At 41.1% G+C, this 16,252-nt stretch overlaps 1 protein-coding gene across 7 annotated transcripts in view; it reads left to right on the forward strand.

Moving 5' to 3' along the window:
• Window positions 1-15,611, forward strand: part of LOC103612666 (follicle-stimulating hormone receptor) — a 216,396-nt gene extending 200,785 nt beyond the window's left edge. For 6 of the 7 annotated variants that reach the window (XM_017730105.1, XM_008630368.2, XM_017730099.1 and 3 more), the window contains 4 exons: window positions 344-412; window positions 524-598; window positions 5,496-5,681; window positions 11,509-15,611. In XM_017730105.1, coding sequence (XP_017585594.1) covers window positions 344-412; window positions 524-598; window positions 5,496-5,681; window positions 11,509-12,736 — 1,558 coding nt within the window. In that variant the 3' untranslated portion in view covers window positions 12,737-15,611. The remainder of the gene's footprint in view (window positions 1-343; window positions 413-523; window positions 599-5,495; window positions 5,682-11,508) is intronic. The other variant, XM_017730103.1, reaches the window with a different exon arrangement.
• The last annotated feature ends 641 nt before the right edge of the window (window positions 15,612-16,252 follow it).

Here is a 16,252-nt window from a genome sequence, read left to right on the forward strand (position 1 = left end):
CACTGACAGCACCAACAGGAAAGACCCTGATCTGCCTGGCTCCTCTGCTGCCTTCCCAGTGGAGCCATGAGCAGTGCCAGCATCTTCACCAGCTCTGCCCTTCAGGAACTTACTCAGCTGCCATCTCTGATGGTAGCACTTACCCACCCTATTCATGTCTGCCCTCTCCAAAGACTTCCTCCAACTGTTGGGATCTTACAGGCTGGGATTTGTAGAAATTTCACTATTTCAATGTTCATTTAACAATTTTATTTGTTTGAGATTCCCTATTTTGAATTGCATACATTTTAGTCATGAAGCATAAATAAGAACACAACTCCTTTTTCCTTTTTCTCTATTGCAGATGGCTGAATAAAAATGGAATTCAGGACATTGAGAATCATGCATTTAATGGAACATACCTGGATGAGCTGTAACTATTTCTGTTGTTTGTAATTCTGAAAAAATGAAGATAGTAACTTCTGCAAGATTTTTTTTGGTTTTTTATCTCAGATTGTTTCAGCATAAATGTTATGTTTTTCAGAAATCTAAGTGATAATCACAACCTAGAAAAATTACCAAATGAGGTCTTCCAGGGAGCCAATGGACCCGCTGTTTTGTAAGTAATATTTGGATCACATTTTTCTCCTTCTTGACTCCTTAGAAAAGATCAGAGAAGAACATATGAATGCCAGTCTGGATTTCAACATCTTGCAAACCTTGGAGTTCAAGACCAGAGGTCTAGTTCTGAATAAAAAAAGGAATCCATAATAGAAATTTCAGTCTAGAACTTTATTTTCACTTTGTCTTCAAGTTTTTGAGAGTGTTGAGAGTGAGAGATTTAGATCCAGGTTCCTCTCCATGGTTTATTAAACTGAGCAAGAGAGGAGTTGTTCTGCTTTGTTTTTTTCCTCTAGAAAAAAATGCTTTTGGTTTTCTGTTTAAGCAAAATCGAGACTGGGTGAGTGGTTCTCACTGCTTAAATCTGAATTACTTGCCACTGAAGATCTGCCCCGGCATCTTTGTAGCTTAATTCTGACAAAAAATTCCTATCCTGCGGGGATGGGGATTGGGATAGGTATGAGATACATTCTACTCAGTTATAGCAGGATGTCCTTGGTGGGTGATGAGCTGGGAATCGAGAACTCAGTGGTAGAAAATTCAGCAGTAGGATGCTCATGGGTCTCAGCCACCATTACCTCAAGCCACTGTTTGCCATGGAGTCCGAAAAATGTATGAGTGAGTGTGCACAGCTGCTTGTGTTTCTGAGCACAAGCCACCACACATAAGAGCTGCAAGAGAGACATGGGATTCTTTTTTGTCTCACCGACTCATTGGAACCTTTCTCTCTTTGCATCTACCCTGGTTGTTCAGAGAGGACTAAAAGTCACCCAGAATGAGTGAGAGGGGTCATTGGAGCTGTTGGAAGATTTTACACAGATGCTGGAGTGGTTACAAACCTGAAAAGGAGGGAGAAAAAATGTCTGATTAACCTTGAGTTCAGTCCAGAGCTCTTCGGAAAGCCTCATTTTCCACTTCATGATGGTCGGTGCACATATGACATAAAGACCTATGGTCTGGGTTACTGCATTCTGCTCCACTTCCATTGTTTCTTCAAAGCATCTTCTTTTTTCTGGAAAAGACTGACACTGGAGCATCTTTTCATCAGTAATGTCATAGGTGTTTCTTTGGGAAATCATTGTTTCCTGTAGCAAAAAGTAAATGCATTTTCTTTGCAAGCTGTACTTGATACAATCATATTCAGGAAGTTTATCAAATCGATTTGCCTGTAGTTGAGATTCATTTGATAGTTCAATTTCTAACAGTGAGTTATTTGTGTAAAAAGTTTTCTGTTCCATTACCAATACATCCACTATTCCACGGATGGGAAATTACCTTTTTATCCTGGATGGGATCATGAAAGAAGAGCCTTCTTACTCATCCATCACTGTAGTGTACACCGGGGATGCACTTTCACTTGTGGAAATGATTGACCCATAATCATATCTTTGCTGGGACAAATCATATTTTTGCTGTTGCTGCAATCAAATCCATGTTGCAGACTGCAGTGTTTTAATAGAATGAACATCAGGATGGTTTAACTCTTGACCTTCTTGAACCGATGTTATAGAGTCAATTAATGCCAACTTCTATTTTGTAATTCGTCATATTAAAGTAATGTGAAAGAAACACAAACACAAATAGACAGCACCAATCATAGGCCTTGTGCAGGCTACAGAGTTTCACAAATCAATTCCTCCCTCAGACTTACAGCTCTTGGCTGAATTAGAGTCTCTCTTTGGGAAAGACATTAAATTTTGAGTTAAAGGATTTCAGCACTGACAGTAGGCCAGTAAATCAAATAGCTAATAAATCCCACAACTATACATATTCCTTCTATTCAGAAATACACCGTTTCCAGCTTGGAGTTTCATAGCTTCAATTTTCAGCTGCATTGTTTCATTTAATTGTCTGCTGCTGCTCTCAGAGCTATCATGGCTTGCACCAGCTTTTGCTGGTGTCCTTAGTTCTCTGGCTGTGTCCTGATTTGATGCAGGGCAAGGTGTGGCTGTGGTTCACCCCACCCTTGCAATTTGTCTTCTTTGGGAATCCCAGACATGGAAGGTACAGGAGAGCTCCAGTAGATCCCCAGCTCTACAGCTGAATCCCTGAAGTGCAGCCAGAGATCAGTTTAGATACAAGCACGGAGGAAATTGTTCTCCCCAGTCTGCCTACCCTGCTCTGATTTCTGATCCAGGAGCTATTTTTTGCCATTTCTGTAGGTGCCTTTCAGACCTCATCAGCTGGTCAGTACTTTTGCTAGTCCAACAGAGACTCCCAGTGGGAAAGGGAAGTGATTGGAAGAGAAGGCAGATTCATTTTGCTGCTCCTGTACTGGCTGCTGTCAAGGCTGATGACTCACAGCCAAGCAATTATAAGAACACGTATTTCACTCACTGATGCTTTCTGGTTTGATTTCCTAATGCCACTTTATAATCTTGTTAATCAGGCTTATTTAATTTATCAACCCCCTAACTAGAGAACACCATCTCAAAGAACCTCTGCACTGAGGTGTGCGTGTGGTAACTCAGTGGAGTAATTTACTAAACCACCTGCACAGTGTCTGTGTTTGCTATTTGGGGGCTTGGTGGTGGTGTATCCATAGCTATCCCTCACAGACATACCAAAAAAACCCACAGGGTTTTAGGCAAAGCACTTTCCCTAACTCACTTCTGTTTATGTGGGATAATGAGCATAAAAAGTTTCTTAAATAAGAAGAAAAAGCTTTTGTGGAAAAAATATTTAATATCTATGAAACTATTTAGAGATGACAAGAGATTCAGTAAACTCTTAGATATTTTTAAGTCTAAGTGCTATTCCTATTCAGATTTGCTTATTTGCACACAGTGTAACACCAATTTGGACTCAGTAATGATTTTTAGCTAACAAGCCAAAGAAAACATTTTCTGTGCTCTTGTTCAGAATTGTGAAGTTACACATTCTCTTAATGATGCCATGAGTGATTCTGTCTGTGGATTTAAGCAGAAACCTGCTGTTTAGTTTTTGACTCATGAGCATATACTCTGGGTGACAGTTTTCATTAGGCAGAGCACTGAGGGCAGTAGTCAGTACATGTGAAAATTGAGGCTGCTCACTGCAACCTAATTACCTCTTCAAGCGTCCAAGGCAGAAATCGATAGCCTAAAATTTCTCATTGGCTGCCGGTTTTAGCTCCTGTAGAAACAGGCCAAGGACCTCGGGACCTCTTCTATGAGGGCTGTGGCTTCTCTCAGCCTGCCCTGCAGAAGTTCATAGCACTTTTTAATACCCCAGTCTGTCTTCCAGTAAAAGTCACAGGGCCCAGGTCGGGGCAGTGGAGTAGAGTTTGTGTCTGATCCTCTGCTGCCACAGTCCCTTGTCCAGTTGTTGAAGGTGGTGCATTCCTTCAGAGCCTGGATGTAAAACCTCAACTGTGGGCACAGCATGGACACAAAGATCATCTTTACCCACCACCAATTTTACAAAATGCTTCATCAGCTGCCTATGAACTTCTTAGGCCTGGCTGGCATTCAAACAGAGCCCTTTCCTGGTATTGATTTTGCTTCCTAGACCAGACAACAGCGGTGCAAATGTGTGTGTGGTCCGCACATACATTTGCACACAACTGTCCAAACTTTATTACATGCTGCTAAAACCTGGTCTCCCCCTCACATGGCACCACTCTCCTGTATTAATATGATAATAGAAACGATTTGTGGATGTTGGGTGATAGAGATCAAATAACATGTCCTGGCATTACACTGTCACAGATGAATTGGAAACTGTACCTTCGGGTGGACATGGAGAAAAGTACAAATATTGTCAGTCCAATTCCTTGATTAGGGAGAAATCTTTTCTTTTCTTGGAGAATAAAGAGCAGAGCAACCTCAACAAACTCTATCATCCTGGATCAGTCTCAGGCTGTGAGAGGAAGGAAGGAGGGCTTAAAGGAGGAAGGGTGCTTTTGTGCAGTTCATCTTTACCTTTGCTCTTCAGAGGAGTGGATCTCAGGCTGTCATGATCTGAGGGACTTGGTTTGTGTTCTAGTGAGGGAAATATGGAGATGTTTTGCCCCAAGTGTTGCAGTCTGGAGCTATGGGGATGGATTCCCAAGTATCTCTTAGCCTGGAGATGGTGCACCCTTGGTCCTTCTTCCCTTTCTTCACTCGCATGGCACAAGTCAAGATTAAGTGTTTGCAGAACATGTTTCCTCTCAAAAGCCCCTCTAATGCCCTCTTTAGTACATTCATGGCTGCTGATTCCATAGCTGCCTCTGATAGCCTGTCCCACAGTAATTGCCTTCCACATAAGTACATCTCTCCTAACCTCCTGCAGTACTGCCCCTTTCTTTGCTTCTGTCTGTGCTATATTTGTTTTCTAAACCTCTGAGAAGGTTTTGTTGGGATTTTTTTTTGTTCCTAACAGCCTGAACAATGCCACCCCTGTCTCTCTTTAATCTGTTTTTCTTCATAATGAGTACAAAACCTGATATCTCCAACCTGTCCTCACATCCGTACTCACGTGAGCTTCTCTCTTTGTGTTCGTTGCCTTTTCTACAGCAGCCTTCCCATGATGTGATGTTCATAAAGCAAACTTCCATTGTGATTTCATCAGCCTTTTTTTATCCTTTAACAGTATTCTGGGATGATTGTTGCATTTACTGGGTATTTACTAAACCCAGAATCATATGGCAGTAATAGTTTATATGCCTGCTAATTTTTACCCAGAACATTATTGGATTATTTTCTTTTGTTCTCACAGACTAACATCACTTGATTGTTGTTTGCAATGGATATTAGCTCAGTTTGCTGGAGGAACACCCAATTTAGCACTGGATCCTCTTTTCAGTGTGGATTTCCAGCTGATCTGTTTCCAGTCACTACTCTGAGAATGAGTAGGACTGTCTTAAACACATATCCATTGTTGAGCAGAAGTAAATTTGCTTTTTACCAAGATTCTTATATGTTTTCTTAAAGGGATATTTCCAGCACGAAAATCAGTTTCCTGCCAAGTCATGGATTAGAACTCATTAAGAAGCTAAGAGCAAGGTCTACATACAATTTAAAAAAGCTTCCTGATTTAAGCAAATTTAGATCTTTGATTGAGGCAAACTTCACCTATCCTAGCCATTGCTGTGCATTTACAAACTGGAAAAGACAAAAGTAAGTGATTTAATTTGTTTTATTCTTTTTGGTGCTTTTCAGCAGTTGATAGTGAATTAAATAAAATTCCTCAAAAAGTGGATAGCAAAGGTCTCTCCAGTGCAGGTAAGTAAATGGATGGAAATAAACAAATGCAAAATAGATACAGGTTTATGCATGCTACACAGTGCACTGCCCCTCCATTACAGAGAATTATTAAATTTTTGGTAGCATCAGCACTTCCCTAGGCACAGATCTGCCCCCACCTGTCATAAGTCCATCTTTCACTGGGACCAGCCTGGAGCCACACTGAAGACATTAAACAGAAAACGTTTGATAACTTTTTCAGAAAGTAACTGGAAGGAAAGCTGTGTGTGTAGAGAAGCTGGTCAACATTTATTCATCAATGCAGGAGGCCAACAGGACCACTGAGTGATCCCAAACTCTTCTCCCAGAAGGCCTCATTGATGCTGGAGCACTGTCTGGCCAAACATCACAGATACATTATCTGTTGAGTTCATATTCACAGCATTTTGGGACATGATTTCTGAGCAGATCCATTTCACACAAATCAACAGAGCAGGGTGGGAGGCTAAGGTGTCTTTTTAGACTCCAAAGGTAATCTTCCATGCTTTTTTAAATTTTCCATTAGCAAGTTGCAGTGAGACTTCAGGTATCAGTGGTTCTCACTGAGTATTTTCACCACAGTCATGCAGTCTTGAAATGTACACATTCAGTACTTAATGAACCTCCTGAATTTGTGCCACTGGAAAACATAAGGAACTGGTACTTACAGAAACCCTTGTTATTGTTTGAAATTATTCCTTTACTGGGTGTCCTGAAAGACTTGGACTTTTCCATGGGAGAAAAAAAAATATGAGTCATTGTTAGACTTCAAGATGTCATCTTCAGAAGTGGCATAAAACTTCAAAGAAAGGTGAAACCATGCAGAGAAAGAATGAACTGTTAGTAGCTTCTATTTCAGTACCCTTAATAGCCATTTATTTTATTTTAACATTCTGTTGTCACCAGACAAGGGAAGATAACTGAGTTTGCTGATAGCTAATAAATATCACTTACACGTGTTTGCAAAACTGTGTAAAGAGTGCAAGTGTGATGGCAGAGATGGCAGTGATAACAGAAATATCTGACAGAATCCCTCCCCAGTCACCCATTCTTCATCCAAAATGCTAACTTTTCACTAAAACAGTTTATCAGCAGATGTTTTCACACACTTGTGCAGTCTTATGCAGACACAGTGCCTGGTAGCTTCTAAGCAGAAATGGGTCCAGCCCTTCCAGAACTGGTAGCAAAGTGTTATTTCCCAATGAGTCCAGTGAAAGCATGTTTAGTCCCAGATCTGCAAAGGAACACTGACATCATTGTGATTCATATTTTTGAAGGTACTTGGCTTCTGAGCTGCTTGGGCCTAATCAGGACCTAAATCCCAGAACCCACCCCTTAAATTAGGCAACTGGACTTTTCAAAAACAAAGTAAGAGCTGCTATTGAAGGAAAGCTACAGGAGGAAGTAGTCCTGACCCTGTGATAAGCTCTCAGCATCCAGTCCCCTCACTTGCTTTGAAAAACCTCCATGCCACACACTTGCTCCAGGGAATTGAAGTCCCCAGCACTTGGCAAGAAGCCAAGGAGAACATAGCACAGCCCTTTCCACAGCCTGGGTAAGTGTAAGTTTGCAAAGAAATGCCAACAAAACTGTGCAGAGCTCACATAGCCCCAGTACAGATGTTCCAGGCTGTGGTGGTGGGGCTGCTTCTGGAACACCATGCCATGGTGGGGCTGCTTCTGGAGCAAGTCTGGTCACAACTGTACCACCCTGGTCAACAGAACAAAATTGGACATATTTATCCATGCCTTTAATGTATTTATGTATATAAACCAGATGTATTTTTTACCAAATATTAAGCATATATGCAAAATTATGAGAACCTATTATTTAGACGAACCCTTCCTGTCAGCTGCTTTTCAACATAATTAAAAATTGTCATTTCTTTCATACAGTCTTGTCTCTTGTACTGAATTGGTGGGAAACGGAGATCCTCCCTCCAGATTAAAGAGAGAAAGTGGATGCATGTGTTTGGCTTGAAGACTGAAAGTATTACCATACACTTTTGCAGAGATTAGTCACACATACAGTAGCTACACCCTCTTTCATATCAAAGCCATTTTTGTGACAGCTGGCACAAGCTGCATGTGCACTGAAGGCTGCTCAGGCTGTTTAGAAGTTATTAATAGTTTGCATAGTGCCTGATCACACAACGTGTAATATTCCTTTGGTAAGAGCTGTGCTTGGCTCAGAGCAGCAGGCATTGCTTGTGGTGCTGGGAACCCTGGTGTGACCTGGCTTGTCATGCACCTTCACAGGAGATGGTCATTCTTTGTGGCCATCTGGCTCTCAGAATACTGCCAGGTAGTCCAGGTAGTATAAAAATGATGCCACATCACTCCCAGAAGTGCATTTCTAAGGATCACACCAGCAGCTGGTGTTCACCTGGGAACTCTGTGGGAAGGAATTAAGGCTGGGATGTGTGGCCGCTTTCTGGTTGCCCGTTCATGTTTGATTCCCCCTTTTGAGGCACTTGCAGCACTCAAAGCCCTAGATAAAATAAGTTACCGTAGTGGATCATGCTCAATCACCTCTCCAAAAACCATCTGCAGCAGCGAACAGGTGGTGGTGTGATAAAGGAAAGCTTAAACCTTTTAGAGCAACAGTGCTTTCTAAATTTTGGAGGATGCCACATCGAGCACAGCTCTGCCAGTCTGAGGCACAAAACGGAAAGTTTTGAATATTTTTCGCATTCCATTAAGGATTGTATGCTAAATATTGACCTGTAGTTTGATCACACTGGACTCTTGTGGTGCTGGCCTAAGAGAAGGTAAGTTGCATTCTTAAGTCTAGTATAGTATGTTGAACTCCCCTCATATTTTTCTGTGACTGGAAAATAATATCCTTGAAGTGTGGAGAGGGCAGAGGCCTGATGTTAAAACCCTCAACTTGACATAGACCATTATGAACTTCAGCAAGATTTTGGCTTTCTTTGACATAAAGATCACCTTCTGCCCAAAAGAATGGCATTGATATGACTCTGTCCTTACACTTGATTGTTATTCTTTGGAGGAGCTGTCACTTGAAATCCTACTTTCTCAAAAAATGTGGCAGCATCAGGAATGGTGTCTGGGCCTTGTCTCACAAGAACATACTATCAGTTGCTCACAACTCACTTAATGGCACTTTTTGGTGAGGATGATTAGTTTGAGATAGGACTTATTACAGAACAGAGGTCACGACTATTTATTCTGCTGAGCATGTTTCTCAGCACACAAGAGCCTGCTGTCATCAGATCCAGACGAGGTGCATAAAATAACAACTTGTACAAAGGTAGTAATTTTTGTTTATTTTTGTCAGAGCACTCTACCAATTTCAATTTTGTTCTCTAAGTTGCCCTTTCTCCAGTTTATTTTTCTAGTTTACTTGAGCAAAATAATGTTAAACAGTAAGAAAATTTTACAAAGAGAGGGAATAATTTAACTGTATTGTGACACCCACAGGCTCAGCAGGAAGCAAGGACCCACACATCCCTTGGCCAATAATGTTTTAACTTGCTGCTCTGAGTGCACTTCAGAGCCCAAAGGGTGAGAAACACGGGGCAAAGATATGGCAAGGAGTCAGTATCAGAGGATGGCTCTTCCTTCCCTTGGGAGTTTCATTTTACCTGCTCCCAATACAGGGAACCAGCAGGACACTCCTCGTTACCCTTCCTTGGAGCAAACAGCTTACTCCTTGGAACCCTGGTTTTATGTGGGACCACTGGCTGTATAATAAGGCAAGAATTAATGAATTGTAACAATCAGAAATATTTAATTGTCCTTACATAGCACTCTTGCCTGGGGATATATTTAGGTTCAGGCAGTGCCTCCATAATTTTGGAAAAAGTTTATTTTTATCTCATGCTGAGAAATTATTGGCTACAAACATTTCCCTCAGTTCATTTTCAAAGAACCACCAATTGCAGTAGCTTTCAGTGCCCCCAAGTGCCTGTTGCACTAAAAAATGAGGGACTTTTTCTCCTTTTATTGCTCCTTGGAAGCCTGTATTCCCTTTCAGCCAGAGAATTGTTGATATATTGATCAATACTCTGGACCCTTCACTCATCCTTATGCGAGTAGAACACAGGAGAGCAAAATGTAATGCCTTGTTATTGCTACTGTGACCTTCATAGTGCATATTTGACCTCACAGAAAATCAGTTTTCTGACTCAGTTGACAGGCAAGATAAAAAATATTGATAATAGTAGAGGATGTTCAGAATCTCATAGGAAATGTCCCTCACCTTCTGGTGCTGGACCTTCATTAGTTTTCCTTTCTTGCAGACCCTTTAAACTCAATTTTCAGGAGATGTAGTGAGTGCAGAAAGTCAAAGGGTAAAATTAGGTTACAAAGAAGAATTCTCCCTTTTAGGCTGCTACCAGTTGGTCAAAATTTTAACTTTGCTTGCCTAGAGAGTTCTTCCCTCAACTGTACTCAGGGTGGAAGATAAGCTGGGCTCCTGTCCTAGAAATGACACGCCTGAATTGCAGTCTGGGTTGCAGCTGATTGTAGGCAGAGCTGAACTTGGGTTCGTTTTACAACGCAGTGTCATCTGTTTTATTCCGTAACTCAGATTAGATCTGCATCCAAAACTGTGGATGCAAGTTTATGGGACAGCCAAACTCTAAGGCAGCCTAGAAGCTGTTGTAGAAACTGACCCTTCTTTTCATGTTTATACTTGATATTTCTTGATATTTACAGTCTTGTTGAAGCTGATCATCTTTCTATCATGTCAGCCAAAATATTTCTTTCTTCTGTAGGTCTATGCATAGAGAAGGGCATAGAGCTGATACTCTACAAAATAAAGCCAAACACAAAATTATCAAAAATACTAGTATTTACCTGTGCTACTAAAATTTCTTAAAATCTTTAAAAAATACTTTCTGACAGAAACAAAAGCAACTACTGTTTCCATTAAAATGTTCGTTTTGGTTTGGTTTGGTTTGGTTTGGTTTGGTGTGGTGTGGTGTGGTGTGTGGTTTGGTTTGGTTTGGTTTGGTCTTGCTTCGCTTCACTTGACTTCCAATCCACTTCTTTTGGAAAACAGTTTTTAAGCAAAATGCTCTGTTGTGCCTTGTGTTTCTGTTAGCATCTGTCATTTAAAGATTATCTGGAATCCTGCATGAACTTATTTGTGCTATTTACTTGTGTTACTGGCTAGTCACTAATATGATATGAGGTACTAAAAATGAACAGCACAAAATGGATTTATGTGCCCTGACAGAGTTACAAGACAGTGATGGTCAAAACCTTTAGGAAGAAGGGAGTTTGAGAATAACTTTAAGGGATGGTAGCATTATTGTGGTTATACAGACTCCTTATGAGCACAGCTGACTTCAGTCATTCCTCAAAGCTCAACCTTATATTGGTGTTCATCATCATGCATTTCCCCCATGCACAAATCAGCTTGTCAGTGACAGGCTAGGTGAGAAATTGGCTTCACATCAGGGAGGCTTTTTACAGAGTTTGTTATCCAGGTGAATAACTGCATCATGAGTGTTAGGCAAACATTAGGTTTTCCTTTCCCTTGCAGTTTATGATGTTTCCAAGCCGTTTACATGTCCCTGTAATATTTTATAAATTGGGACCAGCCAGACTATTAATTTCAAGCTCCAGGGTAATCCATATAATCAGCTAACCAGAAAAACTGAGCTGATAATGGAAACTGGATGATTTTGCGTTTGTTGTTTGCCTCATACTGTGTCTGTCAACTTCCAACTCTACTCTTTTTACAATTTCAGGACTGAATTACATCCGATATGTAGCATATCTCAGGTGAAGCAAGACTTTGAGGAGAAGTCTGGCAAGAAACTACAGAGAAGATCTGCAGTTGAAGATTATATTTCCAACTATGGTGCCAGATTTGACCTAGCAGAGAATGAATTTGACTATGGTTTATGCAATGAAGTAATTAACGTAGCCTGCTCACCTAAGCCTGATGCTTTCAACCCATGTGAAGATATCATGGGATACAACATTCTCAGAGTCCTGATATGGTTCATCAGCATTTTGGCTATTACTGGCAACACTGTTGTCCTCATTATTTTAATAAGCAGTCAATCCAAACTCACTGTTCCTCGCTTTCTAATGTGCAACCTTGCCTTTGCAGACCTCTGCATAGGGATCTATCTGCTGTTTATTGCCTCCGTAGACATCCAGACCAAAAGCCAGTACTACAACTACGCCATAGACTGGCAGACTGGGGCAGGATGCAACGCTGCAGGATTTTTCACAGTGTTTGCAAGTGAGCTCTCAGTCTACACGCTGACGGTGATCACCCTGGAGCGCTGGCACACCATCACCTACGCCATGCAGCTGCACCGCAAGGTGCGGTTGCGCCATGCCGTGATTATCATGATTTTTGGCTGGGTGTTTGCTTTCACAGTAGCACTCCTTCCCATATTTGGGGTCAGCAGCTACATGAAGGTCAGCATCTGTCTGCCCATGGATATAGAAACACCGTTTGCCCAGGCTTACGTTATATTTCTCTTAGTGCTGAATGTCGTCACGTTTGTCATTATTTGCGTCTGCTACATCTGCATCTACTTCACTGTGCGAAACCACAGCGTCGTCTCTTCCAGCAGCGACACCAACATCGCCAAGCGCATGGCCATACTGATCTTCACAGACTTCCTCTGCATGGCACCAATATCTTTCTTTGCCATATCAGCCTCACTCAAGGTTCCTCTCATCACAGTGTCGAATTCCAAGATCCTTCTGGTTTTGTTTTACCCCATCAACTCCTGCGCTAACCCTTTTCTCTACGCCATTTTCACGAAGACTTTCCGCAGGGATTTCTTCATTCTCTTGAGCAAGTTTGGTTGCTGTGAAATGCAAGCTCAGATTTACAGAACAGAGATCTCCTCATCTGCTCATACTTTCCACACAAGAAATGGCCATTGCCCTCCTGCATCTAAAAACAATGATGACGCTATTTATTCATCAGTGCCCCTGAATCACTTGAACTGAAATGCTTGCATAAATTTGTGTCTGAGGCAGTGGGCTAATCACTTGCAAATATGTGAATTTGAATAATGACTTCAGCATAACATGCAAACTTATGTTTTATGAGAAAAAAAAATTATTTCCACTTTTCTATTTTTGTTCAATGAACAACCATCAGAGATGACATATCATCTTCATCAGTTCTTGAAGAACAAAGTGCCAAAGTGTTCATGTAGAACTGTCTCAAGAAATAAATGAGACTATAAGCTGGTATCTCCCACCATGCAGGCAGAGATTCCCTTCATTCTAGGGAGATGTTAGATGTTTATTGAGAATTAAGTAATGGTTATATGCAGTTGAAAAAATATGTAGGATTAATTTCTTTTCCTGTGAATTGTGTTATAACAATACAGATAATTAGCTTTTTTCATTAATCATATCTCCTGGGGTTACAGGAGACAGAAGGCAAATTTAAGCCCTCCTCCAGCACAGACTTGCTGGGAATGAGAATATCTCATGTTGTTTCCATTTCTGGTGAGTACAGCAGGGAGGCAGGAGGCATCTCCACCTGTGCTGGATCTTTGCTGTTCCACACTGTGTGGACCTGCCTTACTCTGCACAAAAGTGTCACTTTGGGTGGTATTTGTGTTGGTTTAAATTGGCAGGCTCAGAGAAACCTATTTCATCTGAGTTTGTATCGAGGAGCTGGTTTGGTTTGGGTTTTGTTTTCAAGTAAGAAAGAGCAAGAATGAGGGCAAGAGAAATGCCTCATAGTAAAAAGGGAGCTCTCTAAAGTTGTTTTCACAAAGTTGAATTCACTTGTGTGTCTGGGAGCCTTGGATATGCCAGCATGAGCCAATGGGCTGCTCCACGAGGATATGTGAGGCAGGTTTGCCATACAACAGCATTTGTATACAATACTGTCTGGGCTGCACAAAGGACAATGGATCTAGACATGGCTTTTGAATCCCTGAACAAAAGTTCATGTGAAATTTTTTGTATAATCCTTTTAGGATTTCTCCTCTCCTTTAAAAAAAACACCTTCATGCACACATTATCAAGTGCTGGTCCAGATTGGAAGACCTGAAATAAATAATAAGCTGCATATGTTGAAATAACAACAACAACAACAAGATAAAAAGAAGAAAAAAATTTTAATCAAGATTTCCTGATTTTTACAAGGGGTTTTAATAACGTCCCAATGAATGTGCAGACTTTTTGCATGATTTGAATATCTAATTTTTGCATGGTTCATCATTCCAAGTTGCAACAAAGATTCAGGGATGGGTAGGGTTTTCTCATGCTGATTATGTGTCTGTGTATGGATATGTGGGCATAAAGAAAACACCAGGAGAGCAGTCTGGGCTTCATTCCCATCTCACAAACAACTCACAGTTCTGCCCAATGAGATTATAAAAGCTTGGAGACTTCATGGTTAAATGTGATGTGCTTTGAGTATTTCCTACCTACAACTCATAAAATTCAGTGGCAAATCTTGATGCTTCTATCCATAATTTCCCCTGTCACCAGCTTCACATTTCAGCATCTGAATCTTATGTGAATAACAACAGGAGGTGATTATTCATTCAGTCCTAGCCCAGGAAGGAACTATCAGCTCCCTAGTGCATAAAACAGGGGAGATCAAAGACAGTGTGTTTTGGCGGGGGAAATTTCATTACTCAACACAAGTAACACTCCCTCCAAGATCCAAGAAAAGGAAGAATGAAAGAGAAGAGTGGGAAAGACAGTTAATCTCTGGGAAGATCATCTGACTACTCAGAGGAATCTTTTTTTTTTTCACAAATGATTTATGTCATATACAGTGTGCTGGCATGCAGCCATTAAAACCCATCCCAGTGGAAGTGACTGAAGGATGGTGTTCCAAAATGACAGATAATCTAGTTATATTTTAAAAAGGCTCCTGAATCTATTATTTGGCTAAAAATGAGGGATGTTCATTGGTAAATACTACCCCACTTTTGATGATAAATAGGGAAAATTCTTGCAGTGCATCACGTCACGCTTTTTTGCCTGAGCTCTGTCCATTTACCAAGAATGAGACCTGGCAGCTCAGGAAAGCACAGGCATAGTAATCTAGAAGCCAGTCTAGTAAGTCCTCTCACAGGTACATCAGGCACATGAGCACGATACAGACCATGTACTTCATGCAAACCCATTGCCCAGACATTTGCAGAATCAGGACACAGTTAAATGTGTTTTTCCACTTAACATCCCTGAAAAGAGACCTTGCAGGATCATGTCTTCTAGCTGGAGTCAGACCAGGGCCCAAGGGATTGAGGCACCTAGCCCATGGCTCTTCCTCCAAAGGAGACATGAGTTGATACTTGAGGAGCAAGGATAACGTGCACAGTTGGACACCTTACCTCATCCCTAACAGAAGGACATGTCATCCTGCCCACACATGCTGCTCAGGAGCTCTGATGGCAGCTCCAAAGCTGAGAGACTGTGCAGTTACCAAGTCAAAAATCTCCTTCTTCTATTCCTTAGACGTCCTTGGCCTTAGCTATTACTTTGATTTTAATTTCAATAATCTTACAGACTGTGAGGGACATTATGGGACCTGTGTCTTTCCCTGTGTGAGATATTGGTCTTTTTGTATCATTTTTTTAAGCAGTGTTTTTATTTGAAGAAAACAGTATAACAAAGAAAGCCCTCAAGATACATTTTGTTCATGCTTGTAATGTGCAAAAAGCCTGCTGGTGTTTGGTGTGGATTTCCTCAGCTCTGAACAACATGTTTATATTGCAATCTTTAAACTATTTTACATTTCCCTTTCTCAAATCTATTTTAATAAAACCAATATCAGAATAGAGTGCCTTGAGAACAAGTGTGCAGCCAGAGATACGTTGGCAAAGTGTGCAATAAATGTTGCTGCTTATCTGGAGAGCTCCATTTGTGCGGCGGAGCCCCCACAGTCGGGTCACTGTGACCTCCAGAAGAGAGACTCCACAGAGAAAACCCTCCTGTAGCCTTCTGGAGAGTTAACAAAGCACAGAAAGGTGTGCTTGAAACCTCTTCAACAAATAACACAGAAAGACTGACATACCTTTGTTTTAACAAATCTCTTGTATTAACTCACATTTATCATGAAATAAGATATTAACCATTGACAGAACTCAGACAGGCATATTTTTCCTCTTTAATTCATATGAATGGCTCTTCTTTTGTGATGTATTCTAATTTCTTTTTCCCTCATTTTTATAGCCAGGGCTTATAATTCTCTTTTCCCTTGTGCTCAGACAAATAAGTGTGTGTCTGTGTGTGAACATATGCCCATGTGAGTAGGAGAGACAGGCCACCGGTAACAAGGAAACTGAATCAAAGCCTAGCTCTGATTCACAGGAAAAATCTTGAAGTTGCTCTATCTTGGATAGACTTGCCATTCATTGTGGCCATTCATTGCATTTTAGTCTTCACCAAGCCCCCAAAAATGCTGAGTTAAAGAGTTATGACTGTCTTGGCCCTTATGGTGCAATCACCGGAGTGACACAAAGAGACTGTGCTGGCAGTGAGGACACA

The sequence above is a fragment of the Corvus brachyrhynchos genome, unplaced genomic scaffold (genome assembly GCF_000691975.1).
Source record: "Corvus brachyrhynchos isolate BGI_N302 unplaced genomic scaffold, ASM69197v1 scaffold101, whole genome shotgun sequence".
Lineage (NCBI taxonomy): Eukaryota > Metazoa > Chordata > Aves > Passeriformes > Corvidae > Corvus > Corvus brachyrhynchos.